The 21,895-nt window shown below is 38.6% G+C and overlaps 1 protein-coding gene across 1 annotated transcript in view; it reads left to right on the top strand.

Moving 5' to 3' along the window:
* Window positions 1-21,895, top strand: part of LOC102844216 (chromosome unknown open reading frame, human C5orf42) — a 130,937-nt gene that overhangs the window by 3,881 nt on the left and 105,161 nt on the right. The window contains exons 4-14 of the mRNA XM_006889576.1: window positions 922-1,154; window positions 2,091-2,197; window positions 6,876-7,032; window positions 8,257-8,360; window positions 10,299-10,481; window positions 11,449-11,698; window positions 11,931-12,058; window positions 12,151-12,942; window positions 14,375-14,583; window positions 14,777-14,857; window positions 20,147-20,311. Of these exons, the coding sequence (XP_006889638.1) occupies window positions 922-1,154; window positions 2,091-2,197; window positions 6,876-7,032; window positions 8,257-8,360; window positions 10,299-10,481; window positions 11,449-11,698; window positions 11,931-12,058; window positions 12,151-12,942; window positions 14,375-14,583; window positions 14,777-14,857; window positions 20,147-20,311 (2,409 nt within the window). The remainder of the gene's footprint in view (window positions 1-921; window positions 1,155-2,090; window positions 2,198-6,875; window positions 7,033-8,256; window positions 8,361-10,298; window positions 10,482-11,448; window positions 11,699-11,930; window positions 12,059-12,150; window positions 12,943-14,374; window positions 14,584-14,776; window positions 14,858-20,146; window positions 20,312-21,895) is intronic.

Here is a 21,895-nt window from a genome sequence, read left to right as displayed (position 1 = left end):
AACAACAAACAACAAAATATAGAGGGAGCTCTGATAGCTTAGTGGTAAGGAGTTGGTGCTGCTAACTGAAAGGCAAGCGATTCGGATCCACCAGCTGCTCTATGAGAGAAAGATTATCAGTCTCCTTCCATACAATTAACTGCCTCTGAACACCTGCTGCAGGGTCAGCTGTGAGCCAACTGGATGGTATACAACCATATGAATATGTTTTGTAGATGTGTATGTGTAAATATACATGTACCTATTTACATACATGCGTTCTTTATAGGTGTGCATATTTTATCTGATGATATGTATGTGTGCTAATCAGATACATCTGATATGCCTGTGTATCTGTTTAACAATGAGTTCTGAATATAACTTATAAAATACTTCTTAAATATTAACTATTTGTTCTTTTAATTTATTATTGGCACCTTTGCGTTAAGGAATCTTAGAGTGATTCAGACAGTTAAACATTTGCATACTGGCCTAGATTTTGGGAGTTTGAATTTACCCAGAGGCATGTTAGAGGACAGGTTTGGCAGTTTACTTCTGAAAGGTCATAGCCTTGAAAACCCTAAGAAGTAGCTGTGTCCTGCACACATAGCTTCAGCATGATTTACGATCAGCTTAGTTTTAACCTCCTAAATAGTTAACATTATTTATATTTCTTAAAATCTAGACAGCTCTAGTGACCTAGTGGTAAGAAGCCACGATGCAATCCCAAAGGCATATAATTCAAATCTCCCATCTGTTCCATAAGAGAAGGATGGGCAGTCTTCTCCTGTATGATTTACTGCCTCTTAAAACCCACTGGAGGGTCAGCTATGAGTTGTTTCTGACTCCATGGTACACAGCATGAGCTAGAATAGATAAATTATGTGCTTCTTTGGGGAGAACTCAGACATCAAAAATTTAATTACTTTTTTTTTTTTTAAGCGAGCTCATTGAGACTGTCTGTATATGTATCTGGAAATGGTAAGAGAGTTCTGCTTACAACATCATCAGGATGCATATTTCTTTGGGAGTATTTGGAGTCTCAGAACGTTCTCTCTTCTAAAAGCCCTTCCCTGGTGGGTCAGTGGTCCCAGATCAGACCTGAAGAAACAATTCTCTTGCCTTCTGCTGAAGACAAAGAAGCTGTCGTACATGCTATGTTTATAAAAAATGAGGTAAAATTAAAATCAGACAGTGATGTAGGAGTTGTGATTTCTAGAAGTGTCTTTGACAACAGAAGACACTATGAATATACTTAGCACATTGTTTAATGCACAGCTTTCTGTTTCTAGACATCATTAATTGTCACAGTAACGGAAATTGTTGTATGAAAAAGATATTTTTATATTTAGTTACATTCTAAAAAAAGTTTACTAAAAGTAATTTGAAGCTAAAACCTGCTCTTAAAATTAGGCAACTCTGATGGCCTCGTGATAGAGAATGGGAATACTGGTTCAAAGGTGGCGCTCCTCTGGTGATTTAAACCCACCAGTGGCTCCTTGAAAGAAAAATGGGCACCTTCCTCACATGCATTTTTATAGCCTCTGAAATTCCACTGGACAGGCAGCTATGAGTTGATGCTAACTTGATAGCAGTGAGGGTTCTGAGAGCTTTTAAAATACAACTTTTAACAAGCTAAAATTGGTGCCATTAAGGAAGTAATTTAATTTCCAGGGAATAACTTAATTCAGTCATTAGAAATATTTTAAATAGCTACCTAATACTCTCTATACCTGGTACTCTGTATAGATGGACCAAGATATTATTACTTAGTCCACTACTTTTCAGATTTCTATTTTGAAGTTTTGTTGCTTTTCTTTAACCATTACTTCATCCCTCTCACCCAAGGATGCTGCTCTGATTGCAACAAAAATTTTCCAGATATATTCACAATGAATTGCAGTATTTCTAGAGTGGACTAAAATACAACCTGATTTCTCATTTTGAGCATGACTCTAGCTCACAAAAAGAAATAGTTTTGAGTTTAAAATATAAGCAGGAACACAATATTTATATTTTTATTTATGAAGAGAACTGCAGGTATATGTGTTCTGTATCTCATTTTATTTTCAGATTAATTGTAAACTGACATGTCTTCTCTTTGTCTAAAGTTACTTGGAGATTGCTGCTTGTGCTCATTTGCTTTTTATTCTGGAGAATGCCTCAAGTTAACGTTTCTGGCAATTCGGTGGCATGAGAATGTACTTACACCTATAAGGTGAGGGAAATGTTCCTATCCATTTCACCTTCCATCCTTTTTGAAAACACCTTTTGACTTACAGAAACTCAACAGATTCTTAATGACCGTTTCAGCTACTAAAGCTTTACAGATTCTTTCTTCCTACACGCATTGCTCTAGTTAGCCTTTGTTGTAAAATGTTTAGTTTGGAAAATCTTTTTTGTCTTTTGGTTTTGTTTCTCTCCTTAGAAGTGACAACATATAACTTATAAAGCAGGCTATTGTGTGAAAGATTTGAACTAACACTGGCATAGCTTCCAGCATTTTGTTGTTGTTGTTAGCTGCTCTTGAGTCAGAGGTCCTTAGTAGCAGATTTGCCCAGTGTAACCTGTGGTTTTTTATTTCTTGACTGCTATTAGCATGGATATTGATTGTGGATCCAAGTAAAATTAATTCGTTGACAACTTCAATCTTTTCTCCATCTATCATGATGCCTGTTTGTCCAGTGATGAGGAATTTTTGTTTTCTTGATGTTGATATGTAATCCATATTGAAGGCTATTTATTGTCTTAAATCTTAGGCATCAACTGTGTCAAAGTCCTCTCACTTTCAGGAAGCCAAGGTGTGTAATATACATAATGATTCTTCCTCTAATCCTGCTTCCACATTCTTAATATAGTCCAGCTTTTTTTTTTAAAATTTATTTTCAGTCCTTTAAAAAAAATTTTTATTTTAATTTTTTTAATTATTATACTAATTTATTTTGAAAATTCTGTACATTGTTTTCTAGAACAGATTCTTCCAATTTGCCTCACCACCACCTCCCCACCCATCAGCTTCTTGAATGATATGCTCAGCATGTAGATTGAACATACGTGGAGAGAGGATACAACCGTGACACATATCTTTCTTCATTTTAGACCATGTAGTGTTCCCTTGTTCTGTTCAGCCAACAACTTCTTAGTCTATGTGTATGTTTCACATGAGCACAATTACTAGGATTCCCATTCTTCTCATTGTTATCTATAATCTGTTGTAAGCCATAGAGTCAGAATACCTTTGCATAGTCTCAGTACAGCATAAGTAAAAATCTTTCTGGTATTCTCACTTTTCATCTAAGATCCATCTGACATCAGTAGTGAGATCCCTAGTTCTACTCCTCTTCTGAGTCCATCAACTATTCCATGTGTTTACAAAATACAACACAGATGAGTTGTGGCATTTCAAACATTTCTGAAAGTATTGAAGATGAGGACCTGAATTGATGGTATGGATGGAAGAAATTCAAGCCGCATCAAAGGCATTAGTGAAAAACCTGTCTATAGGAGTTGACAATGCCACTTGTGATGTTTCACCATACAGATACAGTGCTAGAGACACTCATCTATGTCAAGAAAATTGGGAGATGTTTACCTATCAACCATCTGGAAGAGATCTATTTCTCATTCCTAAGAAAAGAGATCCAATAAGCACAGAAATTATTGAATTGTATCATTTGTATCACATACATATAGATTTTTCTGAAGATAATTCAAAAGGATTGCAGTAGTACACTGACACTGAACTGCCAGAAAGTTAAGCTAATTTGTAAGGAGAGACAGGTCTTTAGAGAGGGACATCATGCTGAGTAGAGTGGAGGGACAACGCAGGAGGGAAAGACCCTTTACGAGGTGGATTGATTCAGTGACTGGGGTAATCGGGATGGGTGTGTCGGAGGCAATGAGATTGGCACAGGATAGAGCACGGTTTAGGGCTGTTGTACGTAGGGTCGCTATGAGTTGCAGATGACTCGATGGCACATAACAACAACAACCATTGAATTGGAACCAACCCTTAGCTGATCCTCCAGAGAGTCCTCAGAGGCAGTTAATCGCAAGGGAGGAGATTGCTCATCTCTCTCCCAAGGAACTGCTGGCGGCCTTGAACTGTGAGCCTTTGGGATTCCAGCACAGCTTCCCACCACTAGAGCTCCTTTTTGTCATTCCATTCAGCTGTGTAATTACAACAAATTGTGGATAACAGTGAGAAAAATAGGAATTCCAAAACACTTAATAGCACTCATGTGAAACCTGTACATAGACCAAGTAGTAGTTTACATAGAACAAGGGGTTTCCTTGTAGTTTAAAAGCAAGGCAGGTATATGTTTCAGAGTTAAATCTTTTTGTTATACCTACTGTCTGTCTGCTGAACAAATAATCTGAGATCCTGGATTGTGTGAAGGGGAATGTGGCATCAGGAAATGGAGGAAAACTTGTCAGCCATTATACAGAGGGCACACATCCTTACTTGCTGAAAACAAAGACTATTTGAAGCACTAAACTAATTTAGTCTAATGTGCCAATTATGTTCATAGGTATTCTAGATTAAAAAATTACTTGCTTTTAAAGCTCAATAATAGAGGGAAAAAATACATCAAAAACATGTAATACAGAGCCATGAAAGATTATAGGAAAATGGTGTTGATTTTTCTACTTTTCTTTTATGTTAACAGTACTTTATATGCGGGGGGAAAAAATGAAAAATTGTAAGTGTGTAAGTAGGTGGATTTTGATAAATAAATAATGTGGTTTAACCACTGTTATGGACAAGTGAATAGAGAGGATTGAAGAAGAAATGATGCCTTTGAGTTGTGGTATGGGTGAAGAATATTGAATATCCCATAGATTGCCAAAAGAACAAAGAAGTCTGTCTTGGAGGAAATGCAACCAGGGTGCTCCTCAGAGGTGAAGATAGGGAAACTTCATCTCACATTCGTTGTGTGTGTTATCATGAGGGGCCAATCTTTGGAAAAAAGACATTGTCCTAGGAAAAGTGAAGGATCAGAGAAAGAAAACCTCTTGGCTAGATGGATTGACATAGTGACTGCAATAATGGCCTTTTAGCATGGGGAGATCATGGAGATGGTACAAAATAGAGCAAGGTTTCTGCTATTTGCAGGGCCACTAAGAGTCTTCGTTGACTGACCAACACTTAGCAACATAATCACCATTAAGTCAAGATGAAGGATACTAACACCACCCCAAAACATTCTCTCTTTCGCACCTTTTTTAATTCTTGAAAAAGTGCTTATTATTGTGAGGAATTATGTTTATCTATTGTTGTTGTTATGTCCCATTGAATCATTTGCAACTCAGAGCGATCCTGTGTACAAGAGCCCTAAACACCGTTCTATCCTGTGTCAACCTAGCCATCTCAAACACATTCATTCCCACCACTCCACTCACAGAATTGATCCATCTCATCGAGGATCTTCCTCTCCTGTGCCATCCCACCACTCTCCCAAACATGATGTCCTTCTCCAAGGACCAGTCCCTCCTTGCAACATGCCCAAAGTATGTCAGACGAAGCTTCAGAATCCTTGACTCCAGGGAACATTCTGGCTTCACCCTCTCTAGGACAAACCTGTTTGTTCTCCTAGCAGTCCATGGTATATTCAACACTCTTCTCCAGCACCACAACTCAAAGGCATCACTTCTCTTTCTATCATCCCTATTCACTGTCCAACTCTCTTATACATAGCATGTAATTGCAAAGACTGTAGCCTGTATCAGGCGCACCTTAGTCTCCAGCCTGATGTTGTTGCACTTCAGTACTTTTGAGAGGTCCGTCACAGCTGACTTGCCCAATGCAATTCATCTCCTGATTTCCTGGCTGCTGTTACCAAGAGTGTTGACTGTAGAGCCAAGTAAACCAAAACTGTTAACTATCTCAAACTCTTCACCATCCATACTGATGCTGTGTATCTATTAGAGCTGCTATTATTAATATCACCTGTAAGTAAAATCTTACAGCCATTGAAAAATACATAGAATAGTACATGGACAGAGAACTATTAGAAATTCAAACTACAGGAGATTCAAAAGAGGCCATGGCACAAGGGATATAATTTCTAATGTCAGATGGCTCTTGGTTGGAGGCAGAGAATACCAGAAAAATGTTTGTGTATTACTGACTATAGTATGGAGGCTCATGTGTGAAACAGTTGGACTCTGGAAGGTGGGTTCTCTTGTTTTGATGAGGGTCAAGTGTGGACTATTTGCTTGGGTTTTGTGTTTGGTGTTTTTTGTGTTTTTTTTTTTCTGTTCATAATCATGTGTGAGCTGATGGGATTTGCCGGTTAGCTAACTGTGAGCTGTGGGCTGTAAGCCTCTTGTTCAGAGTCTAACAGGACCTGGTGGTGGAGATGGGGGTGGCTTGTGTTTAACAAGCCCTGGTGTTATTGTGTTTGGTCTGTCAGTTTACTATATTGAAGTAACTTGAGGTTGCTGTGATGCTGAACCCTGTGCCACTGGTAGTCAAATGCCATAATGGTTACCCATTATGGTCTTGGAGCTCCCGGATTGAGACAAGCTTGGAAGCAAGAGTGGCCTCCACTTTCTAAACAACATGCCTCTGGAAACTCTATGAACGTAGAGAAACAATGATAGTTATAGACCAGGGTTCAGGTCTTTTGTTCAGGGGTCGCTGAGAGTTGTGCTTGATTTGACAGTGCTTAACAACAACAGCAACATTAGAGCAGATATATTTAAAGTTGGCTAGGGGATATACTACTAACAAAACTCGATACTGAGCTTCTTGAACTAGTATTTCCTCTTGTGTTCTACATGAAAGTCTGAATGGTCATTAGGATAAGCTTTCATATTTTGAAATTTATCAGAGCCTTATAATTCCTTTTTTTAACTGTTTCTTATTTATATTTATTTTACTTCGTTCTCAGATCATTGCCGTATCGTGTTCATTGGGCTCAGCAAGACTGTTTGCTCTGTGATCTGGTTCCTAAATGTCAATCAGTGAAATCAAGGGGGGCTCTGATTTCTGCCTTTTCAAGTGATGGCCTTATCTTGGGAGTAACTCTTAATCAGAAAGACCCAAAGGTCAGTAAATGAAATCTTTTAGAAAGTAATCTATGAGAAAGAAGATTTTGGAATTTCCTTTTTTTTATTTTACTGAAGATGTTTTTTCCTCTTATTACTCCTATGTGGGCTTTGAATTTCTGTTTTCTAGTCCATTATAACATCATAGATTTTAAAATGTGACCCTCAAAAGGGAAGATGTATTAAAGGACAGGAGGCAAGGACAACAAAGTGGTAACTTATTCTTAAGGAGGAGCATTGTAGGAAAACTCTTCCTGGTGATATGTTGAGAGAAGAGATCCCTGTTGTTGTTTACCGTCCATTCAGAACTGACTTATAGCCAACCCTACCACAGATTTTTAGAGGCTGTAAATCATGTGGGAGGAGATAGCCCATGTTTCTCCTGTGGAGCAGCTGGTGGGTTTTAACCACAGGCCTTTTGAGTTGGCATTTCAGCTTCTTACGAGTAAGCCGTTGGATATCTCTTGAATATATTCCTAGGTCTGTAGAATTATAATTACACCCACTCCTCACTTGTCAACCTGCTTAGGTTTCAAAGACTTGGTCATTATGTGAGATGGGTATTACGCAAGATTTGGGTACAGTGCCAATGTCTTCTCCCCTGAACTACTGACTGCTCATTGGACACCTCTGGTGTGTCTCGGATAGACACATGGCTTGATGAGTTCCTTGGTGATTCCCCACCACACCGTACACACCACAACACCTTCAGGGGTTGAGGAGAGCAGTGGTGGTAAAGTGTAGCCTGCCCCCTTGGAGACCCTAGTTACCTTCCATTTCCATCACAGCTGCATGCATGGGAATCCTTACAAGATCCATTCTTAGAGCAGTTGACGCCTGCTCTGAAGCTCCATATGTCCCCTTCCCACATCTCCACTGATCTTGACACCATTGAGCCTTTGCCTGGCCTCCCCCGCCTGCTTGTAACCTTATGTTATCCTGGTGTTGCCCTGTACCCTCTGTGTCTGGACTGAGATGTAATTGAATGTGGCCATTCAGCCACTCTGCCTCCTGGTCATTTCCAAAGCCACTGGGATATCATGAAGAATGTTTTGAGGGTACCCTGTGACCTTGAGCAGGACCCGTACCATTGGACACACAACGTGAGAATTTTTTCTAAGTTAATGCACATTTAATATGTCAACTGAGATAGTCAATAAATGAGGAGTAAGCATAATGAGTAATTTAAAAAGTTTTGTGGTCTTTCCCCCCTCCCCCCCCCAGGCAACTCAGGTATTATTTATAAACACACTGAATTTTGTTACCCTCTCTGGTAGTCTTAAAGGATGTAGTAACAAGAATCCTGTTGTTCCAGCTACACTTATCAGGTAAGAATCCTCTTCTACTTCTAAATGGAGTTAGAAAGAATTTTTTTGTTTTGTTTGTTTTTCTTGTTGTGTACTATTGGATAAGATCTGATTGGAACAGGAGGAGATTGCCCCTCCTGCAGCGGAGCATCTGGTGAATTCGAACCACATGCCTTTGGGATTGCAATGCAGCTTCTTGCCACTAGGCCACAAGAGCTTCCTTTCTAAGTAATTATTATTATTTTCTAGTAATTTAAAAAAGTAAGGCTCACAACAACAAAGCTCGTGAGGAGATTGCTCATCCTTTTTCTTCTGGTTTTCCTGAATTAATGTTCTTGTTTAAAAAAAATTTTTTTAAAAAAAGTAAGGCTCTGCTAATTTAGTAGAAGGTGATAAAACTTACTTAAAACATTCATGTTACATTGCTTCTGCCTGAAAGCTGTTTTGTGTCAACTCTAAAATACTTTTCTGTATTTAAAGAAGGGCTAATGAATCAGAAGCTACATGAACATAAATGCTTTTTAAATTTTTGTGTGTGTGTGCATCATCCTAGAAGGAGTGGAGATACACTTGAGTAGAGAAATATTAAGCTTAGTGGGAGAGGGTAACATGCCTTCTTTGTGTATGGATTGATAGCAGTGTACATGAGTTTTTTTGTTGATTTTTTTGAGAATATACACAGAATATACTACACTACTACATACTAAAATACATACTTTAATACATTATTACATAGTATTTACTGTAATACTAACATACTATAATTTCTCCGTTTTCAGTTTATTGATATTGACCTGTTGTGAGCCATTCTCACAGGACATGGCTTTGGACAGGCACTGAGATATTACCAGAATGAACATAAGTGAGACTGAAGAAAAGATGATTTCCTTTAGAGCCCTCATTCATCCTTTTCTGAGCCCTATTTTAGGTTGTTCTCTGAACTTTCCAGTGTTTTCTGTTTCATCCAACTCTGACTTCTTTTTTTTTTTTACCTTCCTGAAGATTCCTTTTTAGGAGTCTTGCTGTTTTTAGCTCAGTTGTTTGACTCGGAGATCAAATCACTTTTTTTGTGCTGAGGCATGCCTTTGCACTTCTGATACATGAAGATCACCAGCTGGTTGAGGACCTGTAACAGTGATACCTCTGGGAAGAGGATGATTCTGCTGCTCTTTAGGTCTGTGGCACCTATAGCAGTGGACGTGACATCTGTCTGTAGGTGTTGGTTGTGGGCTCCAGTTGAAATAAAATGTGTTCTCATAGCTGCGCTGCAATCCCAAAGGCCCTTGACTCGAATCCACCAGGATCTCTTCTGGAGAAGGAGGAGCAATTTCCTGTACCAGTTGGATCTGATTTGATGTTCAATGGTACACACACACAAATAATAATGAAGTAAAAAAAAATATGTTCTCATTAAAATGGAGGTAGTTAAAAACCAAATTTCCATTTTATGCATTGCTTATGTAGTCATGCAGATTTCTAATTGGTGAATACACTAATTGTTGTATATTTACCTTTATCATCTCTGCTTGATACCAAATCCGCTATCATCGAATTGATTCTGACCTATACAAACACTCCATTGGTTTCTGAGACTGTAAATCTTTTTAAATTTTTTTTTAAATTATTATTTTTGTGCACGTGTACTGTCAAATCAGATCTGACTGTTACAGGAGGAGATTGTCCCTCCTTCTTCAGCAGAGTATCTGGTGGATTCGAACCACATATCTCTGGGGTTACAGTGCAGTTTCTTGCCACTAGGCCACCAGAGCTCCCTTGAGACTGTAAATCTTAATGGGAGCAGACCGCCCCATCTTTCTTGCAAGGACTAGCTGGTGATTTTGAACCGCATTTACACATGCATTTACAGCTCCACAGGTAGTACACGACACCCCACTGTTCCCTCTGCTTGATAGAACTCTTTATAGAGTCTGTCTTTAACATGTTTCTTGCTTTTTCTAGGTCCTACTGGGTAGGTGATATCAGCTGGACACATGATAATCTTTTTCTGACTTGCATGTTAAAACGTGGCTCCCTGGTTTTATTGACTTGCCAGGGTGAATTGCTAACATTAGTTACATGTGGCTGCTCTATAGAATTTGGGCCAGCAGAATTTATTCCTCTTCATCCATTAATAACCTGTAGGTGAGACATTTGAATTGTTTTAATCTATTTATAGAACTTTTCTCTTCTGGTGTTACTTTTATTGTAAATATGGATTTTTTCTTTTTAAAATAATTTTTTTCTTTCAAATTGTTTCATTCTTACTTTGACTCTGTCATCTCATTATCTGTTTATTATTTATAGTTCTCTTCTGTTGTTTTATTTTTTTTTGTGGCTTAATCCTGCTGAAAATTTGACATTGTGACTATGTAAGTATAAGTTACTTAAATATTCAGTAGCACTAGAAAGTTTGTCTACATTGATATAAAAGTTAATTCTTGGATCCTCTGTCATTTAGTCACTTCTGATTCACAGGAAAATTATATGGCATTATTCTTGTAAAATAGTAAAATGATTTAATCTCAGAACTGGTTTGTCATGTGGATTTGCCTGTTTTTCCCAAAGAGAAAGAGTTATTGAAAGACAAATTGGTGACTTCAGAGTTTATCTACATTTTAACTTTTATTTTTGAGATGAGATAACTGTTTGGTTTAGAAATCAAACAGGTCAAGATTCAAATCTTACTTCTTTTGTTTACTAGCTATTTTGGTAAATAATTTTTTCAGTATGAAATAGTTTGAATATAAATTAAAAACAATAGAGTAACTGCCATTCCAGTACAATAATTAATTAGCCCATATCAAGTTGTAACTGATTTAACAAGTTACATTATGTACATTATTTTTCCTGACAGATGCAGATCTGTCATCCAGATGCAGTTTGAATTCCCCCAGTTGTTAGAGAGGGCTGGTGGTCTGCCTCTGAGGAAATCAGTTACATTATGACAATAGACATGTTTAATGCTTCCCCCCCTTTCATTTATTTGCTGTGTTATTATTGCATTTATTTTATATTACTTTTCCTTTGTTAATAGCAGTGTTTTTAGCAGTGTTATTTCCTTGAATGTCTTCCACATACTAATTATTGAATTTTATTGTTTGCTTACTAGATCACAGCTGTTTACATTTCAAGATTCAAATAATTCTGTAGACTCGTCAGCTTCTGATAGTGACCCTTCAAGACAGAGGTTTTCTGTAAAGGCTCACTCCCGGTTGCCCTACCTCATTGTTTCGGATGGGTACATGGTCACAACCCTGCGGTTTCTTGATAATCTCTCCCCGTCAATGCTCATGAAATCCCTACTACTAGATTCAACTCAGAGGCTTGAGAAAACATACCAAAGTGTGATAGCATCTAAGGTACAGTATTTTTGGGTGTCCTTGACAAAAAAGAAAAAAAAAAGACCAAAAAAACACAACACACCAGTTTTTTAAAGTTAATGTCTTATTTATTTTTATTTTATTTTTAAAAGAAAATGATAGTGACAAGAATGCCAGTGAACACTGTGGTGTTATTTTGAGATTTTTAATTTCTTGTGCTGAACTAACTTACTGATGAGATATTTCTCTTGGAAATCTTTCTCTTCTGTAGCCAACAAGCAAAGGACTGAACTTGCAATCACTGGATTCCCTGAGGGCGAGTCTTTTGAGGCACCGAGACAATGAAAGTGCCCTTGCTTCTTCTGTCCCCAGATTCTTGTGGGCAGAGCAAACACTGGAGTTAGATGATAAAACAGGATCTCTGCATGTATGTAGGAACTCTTATTCTGAGAGATTCTTTTTATCATTTGTTAAATAGAAAAATAATTAAGTGTAATTTTTGCCATGATACAGGATTTTGATGCAGAAGAACCTCATGAAAGCGAACACATCACCAACAACTCCTTCCCTTTTCAGAATTCAAAAAATGATCCGCTATTTAGTAGCATCAAGGAGGGGAGATTGGAATTTGCATCTATGTTTGACACAATACATGCGAAAGATGACAGCGAGGAGATGGATCAGACCATTTCAGAACTACGTTCTATCCAGAAAAATCTTCTTGCAGCCTGGAGTATAGGAATTTCAAAAAACGTGATGGAAAAAAATGTAATGTTAAATTACACAGTAGTTTGTATCACTCATTTTTTCTACATTCTTCAGTTTGTAAAATGTCCTTTCCCTGAACTAGATACATGTTTAGGCAAGAGCTCAAGGAACAATGCGTGGATGCTTTGTATCTTTCAACTTTTCCATCAATGTTTGTCAGTCCAGTATTGGGATACGAGATACAAACAGGATCTGGGACATTTGGTAAAACTGACTTCCCACACTATAAAACTTCTGTTGATTCAGCAACAGCAGGATCAGTTATTCTCAGAGAAGCTTTTGGCCTGTTTTTATTTGCTCAAAATGGTAGCTTCCAGTTTAAATGGCATTTATCACCTTCAACCAGAGATGATTTCTGCATCAACTGATGGAAGTAGAATAGCAAATCAAAACTCACTGGTCGTACCGCTTTTTCAAATATTTCAAAACTATGGTTCTCAGAAAAAGTGGTCTTGGAAGTCATCTTTGAAGATACAGCCTCAAATAGTAAATCTTGTTCATCAACCAGGCCACAGGTATGGTGACTTTCTTCAATATTAGGATACTATCAACCTTATAGTTTTCCTTTTTGCAAAATTAGATTATTATTCACATACTGTAAAATTTACTAGTTTAGAGCTCTGGTGGCCTACTGGCAAGAAGCTTCACTGCAATCCCAGAAGTACACAGTTCAAATCCACCAGGTGTTCTGCTGGAGAAGGAGATGCAATCTCCTCCTGTACCAGTCAGATCCAATTTGACGGGACATACAACAAATAATAAAATAAATTTTAAAAAATTTACTAGTTTAATATGTACAGGGTTTCTAGAACGACGTTTAGGGATCTTGTACATAGGGTTGCTATGGGTTGCAAACAACTCGATGGCACATAACAACAACAACAGTATATTCACAAGGTTGAGCAACTCTTACTATTATCTAATTCCAGAATATTTTTTGTTACCTCAAAGGAAACTGTATCCATCAGCACTCAGCTTTATAGATTTTTTTTTTTTTAATATTCTAGTATTCAGATCCACCAGATGCTCTGCTGTAGAAGAGCAATCTCCTGGGCCAGTCAAATCTGATTTGACGGTACACACACAAAACACAATAAAATTATTAAAAAAAAATTAGTATTTAAAATGCTATGTAAGACACTTGTTTAGGCAACTTGGACAGTTACTATTTTGATTTACAGTTATGCAGTAAGAAAATGGTCACAGTTACCAAAAAAAGATTTTTAAAAATGGGGTTTGTTTTCATTTTTATTCATTCATTCTTGCACATTTACCTCCCTACCCACCCCCCTCAGTTCACTTTTCTCTTTGAAAAAAAATTCTTTCATTGTTGCACAATTCAACCCCCTCCCCCGCCCCCAGTCCACTCTACTATGCAGCTTTCATTCTGGATTGTTGTCATGCAGATAATACCTAATCATATATACCTTTTAAACAGTTCTTTCCCTCATCTGTTTAAATGCAGTACACATTATTTATCTTTTTTCTTAGTTTTCCCCCAACCCCCATTCAATCCTGTTTTATAACAGTGACATTATGCAGTATTTGTCCTTCTGTGACTGAGATACTTCACTCAGCATAATGTCCTCCAGGGTCACCCATTCTGAATAATATTGCATGAGTTGCTTGTTTTTCAGTGCAGCGCAGTATTCCATTATGTGAATATACCAGAGCTTCTCTATCCATTCATTTGTTGATGGGCACTTTGGTTTCCATCTCTTTGCTATTGTGAACAATGCAGAAATAAACATAGGTGTACATAAGAAACATTTACTTAAAAATTTAAAATATATATTGTACTTATTTTAATAATTGGACTTTATATTGAGGACTGGTCAGTTTGCCTGTATTGATTGGTGAATAAATGGGGCAAAAAAGTCCAAGAAGGAGTTCTCTTCATCCTTAATCTGAAATTTGCTTTTGATGATGACTTAATTGTGTGTGCAGATTGGTTATTCTATGGAGAGTACTATACAGAAAGACGTTATGGTATCAAGCACAGTTAAGCCAGAGAGTTCTTAAAAGTGACCAACTGCTCATGGAAAAGGTGACCCAGGAAGTATCTACTGTCAAGTCCCTGTTATGTCATATACAGGCTAATATACAAGCTGCTGGAGATGACTTGAACCAGACCTTAGAACTGAAATCTGTAAACGGTCAGTATCTGTTACACAACTTCTAATTCCTTAATAGGCCTAATAGTGAACTGGACTTTGATTTTATTAATTGGGTACAATTACGTGCTTATCTAAATAATTTCTTGCTAAGAAGTATCAATTGAGCTTGAAAACAAAGTCAATTTTTATTAAGTTATGTAATTAATTATGACTGTTGATTAAAAATTTTTAGGTGAAGAGTTTTTTCTCTTAGGAGCATATGAAAAATCTATTCAACTATGGAAGAACGCTCTAGAAGAAACTTCAGAGAAAGGTAGGGTTGATTAAAAATTATACTTGCCATGATATTGGAAGGAAAATCTTTTAGTGGGTTATCCAGTTTAAGCAGTACATAAGTCATTTTGAATTGTGGTGTTGATGGAGTATTGAATATGCCATGAGTTGCTAAAGGATCAAATGTCTGTCCTAAAGGAATTAACCAGAGTGCTCCTCAGAGGCAAGGATAGGGAAAGTTGTCTCATTTATGTTGGTCATGTTACCAGGAAGAACCAGTCCTTAAAGAGAGACGTCATGCAGGTAGCGGTTCTGAAGAAGAGGAAGACCCTCAGTGGCATAGGTTGACACAGGGGCTACTACAATGCACTTGAGCGTGACAGAGATTGTGGGGATGGTACAGGGTTCAGATCTGTTGTTCGTGCGATCATTGTGAATGTTGTGATTGACTTGATAGCATCTAATAACATCATTGACTTTAAAATAATTTCAAATTTCTGTGTATTCATGACTTCTTAATGCTCAGATAGACTTAATGTTGTTGTTGTTGCTAAGTGCCATCAAGTTGAGTACGACTCATAGTGACCCTATGAACAAAAGATCTGAACCCTGTTCTATCCTCTGCCATCCTCACACTTCCTGACACACAAGTACCCATTGCACCAGTCACTGTATCAATCCACCTGGCTGAAGATCTTTCTTTCCTTTGCCGACCCTCCACTTTTCCTGGCATCATGTCCCTCTCCAAGGAATAGCTCCTCTGACTAACATGCCCTAAGTATGTGAGGCAAAGGCTTATCATTCTTGCCTCCAAAGAGCACTCCAGCTGCACCTTCTCCAAAACTTAATGTTATAGGCACCTTGAAAGCAGCCCTGATGATGTAGCAATATTATGTTTCCAACTTCTGACTTAAAAGATCATTGCTTCAAATCCACCAACCACTCTCTGTGGTAAACTATGAGATAGGTCATAAAGCAACATTGCTGTGGAAGCCTAGTAGAGGCTTGCTCTCTGTTGGAATTAACCCAGTGGCAGTGAATTTGGTTAGGTTTGACTAACAGGAAACATCAATATGAAAATATTCTTGGTCTTGGAATTTTTAGCCCAGGAGTTGTTTCAGTTATCTGTAGGTAAGGCATCTCTGCCCTTTTTTGGTTAGTGATAGAACCTATGGTTTATTGTTGAGGGGGGGATGGAATGACATTAAGGTCAGAAATGAAAGGATGGTTGTGAGTGTGGTGTTTTGTGTGTTTGGGTTTGTGTGTGTGTGTGTGTGTTTTAATTTGTTTAGAAGGACTAAAAAATAAAAAGGAGAAAGAACAGATCCAATATTTTTATATTTGATTAATCCTTAGAATCCAAAGAGTACCAGAGGACTATCTATCTGTTTTATTGATAGTGCAAAGACGTTTGACTCTGTCAGTCACAACAAATTGTGGTTAACCTTGAGGAGAATGGGAATCCCAGAACACTCAGTTGTGCTTATGTAAAACTTGTAGTTGGACCTGGAAGCAGTCCTCAGAATAGAGCAGGGAAACTGCGTGGTTCAAAATCAGGAAGGATGTGCATCAGGGATCATCCTTTCTCCATACCTTTTCAATAGATATGTAGAACAGATTGTTCGAGAGGCTGGGCTCTATGAGAAGTATGGCATCAGGGTTAGAGGAAGACTCATCAACATACATTTTGCAGAGGACATAACCTTGATTGCTGAAACGGAAGAGGACCTGAAGCACTTGCTGCAGAAGGTCAAGGACTGTAGTCTTCAATATGAACGGAAACTTAGCATCAAGAAAGATTCTAACCATTGGGCCAGTTGGCAGCACCGTGATAGATGGAGAAGAGATTCATCTTGTTCACAGTTTCAGTTTGCTTGGATTCACCATCGGCATTTTTGGCACCAGCAGCAAGGAAGTCAAAAGGTGAATTACATCCCTTTAGAGTAGTGAGAGAAGATCTTCACCCTGAAACCCACAGCGTCCCTTTTCAGCAGGAAGTAGCTAAGAGAATACGCCATCCCCTTTTCCTTATGACTCAGGGTGAAGTCTCTCTCAGGGAGGAGTGATAGGGAATGGCAAAGGATACACTGACAAAGAAGATTAATCAGAACTGGCTTTGACAAGCACTGTGGCATTTGGACAAGAACAAACTGGGAGGAGGGTAGAGAGAATAGTGCAACAATGAATGAGTGGAAGCCCAAAATCTCTGTAAATGTTTATGAAAATTAATAAAATATAATTATAGAAAAAAAAAAGGTGAATTACATTAGGTAAATCTGCTGTTAGGGATCTCTCCAGACTACTGAGAAGCAATGATGTCAGTCTAGAGACTAAGGTGTACCTAATTCAGGCCATGGTCTTTGCATTTACTTGCTATGCAGGATGACAGAAGAATAATCAATTGAGTTGTGGTGCAGGAGAAGAGTCTTGAACATACCATGGACCACCAAGAAAACAAATAGGTCTATCTTGGAAAGGGTGAAATCAAGTTTCTCCTTGGAGGCTAGGATTTTGAAGCTCTGTCTCACATACTTTGGGCATGTGGCCAGGAAGGTCCAGTCCTTGGATAAAGACATCATGCTCGGAAGCATGGAGGGACAGCACAGGAGAGGAAGACCCCAGACGAAGTGGATTGCTATAGTAACTGGGAACTGGGACAGTGTGGGTAGCTGTGTTAAAATTAGTGAGACGGGCTCAGGACAGGACAGACTTCAGAGCTGCTGTATGTAGTGCTGCTATGAGTCTCAGGCAACTTAACAGCACATAACAACAATCCTTAGAGGCTTAGAAGTTATCCATTTTATCATTTAAAGTTACCATCTTTAAGAATTTCCTGTTGCATTAAATATAGACTCCATGGAGTTTTTGTGGGGAGATGTGACTTACCCTCAAAAAAGCAATTTTTTTTTTAAAAAAGCAATGATTTTGAGGATGGTATGAGACTGGACAGCATTTATTTCTGACTCCCTGGCACCTAATAAAATGACAGCAGTATGTCTAGAACTGAGTCAAGCACTGACAATAACTGAAATAAAACAACTTTATCCTCAAGTTGTTGACAGTTTGGAAGGGAAAGAGAGATTATGGAAGCCAGCACTATTCTAATTATATGGTTAGATACTAGGGGAGCATAGAAGAGTGCTCATCCCCTGTGAGACAATAATAAGCATCTGTCTGCAGGAAAACTACCTGAAAAGCTGGCATTAAAATGAAGTAGAGATTGGCCATTTAAAGCAGTGAAACGGGGGAGCTTTGGTGGCCTAATGGCAAAAGGTGCACTGCAATTGCAAAGGAGTGAGGTTCTAATCCTCCTTCTCCGCCAGATGCTCTGCTGAAGCAGGAGGGGCAATCTCCTCCTGTGCCAGTCAGCTCCAATTTGATGATACACAACAAGGAAAAAAAAGTAGTGAAATGGTTTACATAGAGGAAGCAGTATTCCAGAGGCAAAAAGGCATAAAAAAATCTCATTTGATAAGCTGCAGATAGTTTAATAGGAATTGAGTGGTAAGAGATAAGGCTAGGGAGGTAGATAGGGACCAGAAAATGAAGGAAGGTCTCATTTGCATACAGTGTTGAGAAGTTAAAAGATTAGGGCAGGGAGAATAGTGCAACATGGAAATCCAAAATCTGTAAATGTTCATTAAAATTAATAAAAAAATGTATTTGCATGAAAACCCCATGTGCTTTGTAAACTCTCAACTAAATAAGAGAAAAAAAAATATTTTGTCGGGAAGGCACTGATATCAGTTAAGATGTTTTCTGTGGGAAAGGTGCCTGTTTAAATATAGGCCTTTTAAAGAGCTCATTCTGGCTCACTTGGATTATGGTTTTCAGGAGTTGAGGTGTGGTGATCTGGGTTTCAGGTAAAAGCAAGGAAAATAGTTCTTTGAGGAAGCCTCCTTACTAAGCAATATCAAGAATAGAGAAAAACAGACCACTTTTGACAGATGTTTAATAAGCTTGATCATTTGGACTTGTGACCAAATAGATAAGGAGAAAGAAGTCTAATAGGGTTGTAAGGTTGGTGAATCTGCAGCTGGGTGAATACAAGTGGCATTCAGTGAGTGAGGAAGTTCTAGTTGAAGAAAGGTTTTTATAATGAGCACCATTGTGGGCATTAATTTTAATGACATTTCTGACCATATCCTTTGGGAATGACGTCTAGTTAGAAAGGGGTTTAGTTAGTGTGTGTGTGTGTGTGTGTGTGTGTGTGTGTGTGTGTGTGTGTAAAGAGTGCGACTTTGAAAATCCCGGCCTGATTTTTCAGGGCATCATGGAAGCTCTGACAGAGCTCTAGTGCTGTACTCGATAGAGAGTTGCACTGCTAACCCACAGGTTAAGCCTCTCTGGCAGATTGAATCCACCTGTGGCTCATAGGCATAAAAATTGGCAACCTCCTCCTATGTAGTTTACAGCCTTGAAAAGCCAGTGAAGGGTCAGCTCTGACTTGGTTTCAACTCAGTGACAGTGCATGTTTATAGATAGCATTACCAAGGATGCAAGCTCATTTTTCGTCCTCGTCCTTAGTTCACTGCTTCCAGTCTTAAGGTCATTATATGTGCTTCAAGGCTGCTAGAGCTCCAGCTGTCACATTCTTATTTTAGGCAGCATCCAGATGGAAGGGTGGGACGGCAAGTAAAGATGTATCTGCCAACTGAGTTACCCCTCTTTACACAGCTTTCTGGAAGTTCTTACAGTATTCTGGTACAGAATATGAATCCATTTTTTACATGGCCACTTCTGTCTGAAAATTTTGTTTTTGACCTGAGTGAGTTGCATTTTCAGATAAACCTTGAGTTTTTTTCCTCAGGAAGAATGATTGAGGGATAGAAAACCTGCACTGTCTGTCCTCAGTGGCCTTCAGCTCCTTGAACTCAGGCTTCCTTCCTTTTGAGTAGTTCTCTTTCAGGAAGTCTCCTTGTGCATGTCTGATAACGAGTGTGTGGTTCCTTAGGAGTTTTGTAGCATCCTCCCTTCCCTTTGTTTCATACTGTACTGTGTGTGTGTGTGTGTGTGTGTGTGTGTGTGATTGAAGTTGTTCTGTATCTTAGTCTTGAGATTGTAAGGATTTGCATTTCTCTTTAGATTAAATCTTAGTCATCCTTTTGCCATTTCAAAATAAAATTGCCCAGAATCTAAGATGATAAGGAGTAAAAAAATGCTGAGCTGTTTTAAAAAATCATTTATTTTGTGTGAAATACACACATATTACTAGTGTACACAGCTTGGTGGCTTTCCATATGTTGAATACTTGCACCTAACTATCCCCAAGATTGTGATGGTTACCTTGCTATGTTTTTAATGTAAATGTAATTCTTTTCTGTTGAAGGAGGGAGAAGGACATGCTTTCTTCAGATACGCTATTACCTTTCTCTCTTATACTGCCACCTCTATAACTATAATTTGAATGATGCCCAGGGTTTGTGTGATCAGCTGGTGAGAGAACTGCTGAGATGGTCCCACCTACCTGTGACAGGAAACGGAGATTGTTCAGGTATGCTTTTTACAAAGAAGTATATTTAATCTTGTTCACTTGCATTCTGTAGAGGTGGTGATTCTGTTTTGTGGTAACTGAGTTTATATTATGTTGGATATGGGACTGTCAGCTTTCAATAACAGGACATATGTTCCTTATCTTTAAATCCCCAGAGCTTTAGTGTTACTTGCCTACAGAGCATACAAGGTCATTTTCTTTTGATTGTATTAGTTAAACCCACGTATTTTTACTTAATATATGTTTTACTTAACTGTCATTTAAAATCATTGAGTGATGGGTGAAAACCACTTTCTGAGTTATTCTGAGGGGTTTTTTCTGTTTAAAAACTGCAGAGTATCTCCATTTTCTCCTTTGTCCTCCCTCCTTTTCTTTGTTGTTGTTGTGGGGTGTTGTCAAGTCAGAACCGACTAATAAGCTGATGCTCCAGTGGGTTTTGAGGCAGTTAATTGCACAGGAGATTTCCCATCCTTCTTCTTCAGAGCATCTGGTGGATTCAAACCATATGCCTTCAGGATTGCAGCATAATTTTTTACAGGCCACCAGATGTATTTAAACAAAGTAATAAGAGAGGAAGAAATTTCTAGACAGACACCTGTGGCACCTCTAAGGTATAATTACAGGTTTTATGCAGTAACCGTCAGGAACTTCTCCAAAATACCAAAGAGCAATGGTGTTGATTTGAAGACTAAGGTGAGCCCGATACGGGCCATGGTCTTTCAGTTCCTTACTATGCATCAGAAAGATAAATCCCTCATTGTGGAGTTGACCATTAGTTACAGTGTTGACCCTGCCCTTAGCCCAAGGCTTTGACCCACTTATTTCCCAGCTCCACCCTCCACCAGGATACCCCTTCATTTCTACCAGATTCCTTCAGAAATTATCTTCCATTGTCCAACCCATGATCTGACAGCTTGTATCTGAAGCTTTCTTGGCTTCTGTGATTCCAAACACATCAACTGCTGACCCTCTATGAGATGGATTGATTCAGTGACTGGGGTAATCGGGATGGGTGTGTCAGAGGCAGTGCGACTGGCACAGGATCGAGCAGGGTTTACGGCTGTTGTACATAGGGTCGCTATGAGTCACAAACGACTCGACGGCACATAACAACAACAACAACTATGCATCAGAGAGCTGGACAGTGACTGAGGGTGACAGAAGAAGAATTGATGCCTTTGAGTTGTTGTGTTGGAGAAAATTACTGAATATCCCAAGAACTGCCAAAAGAATGAATAGGTATGTCTTAGAAAAGGTGTGGCTGGAGTGCACCTTGGAAGCAATGATGGCAAAGCTTTGTCTCTCATACTTTGGACATATTGCTAGGAAAGGCTATTCCTTGGAAAAGAATAGCATGCTTCGAATGGTGGAGATTCAGTGAAAGAGATGAAGACTGCTAATAAGATGGATTGACACGGTGACTGCTACAGTGGGTGGGCTCAAGTGTATCTGACATGGTGAGGCTGGCACAGGATAGGACAGGATTCTCGTCTGCTGTTCATGAGGTCTCAGTGAGTTGATTTGACTGGATAGCACGTAACAGCAACAGACTTAGACATGTGATTATGTTTGGAAAGTCTGATG

This window comes from Elephantulus edwardii, unplaced genomic scaffold, assembly GCF_000299155.1.
Source record: "Elephantulus edwardii isolate Elephantulus edwardi_28Jun2011 unplaced genomic scaffold, EleEdw1.0 scaffold00079, whole genome shotgun sequence".
Lineage (NCBI taxonomy): Eukaryota > Metazoa > Chordata > Mammalia > Macroscelidea > Macroscelididae > Elephantulus > Elephantulus edwardii.
The sequence above is the reverse complement of the archived record's forward strand: the minus strand, read 5'-3'. Positions and strand labels throughout refer to the sequence as shown.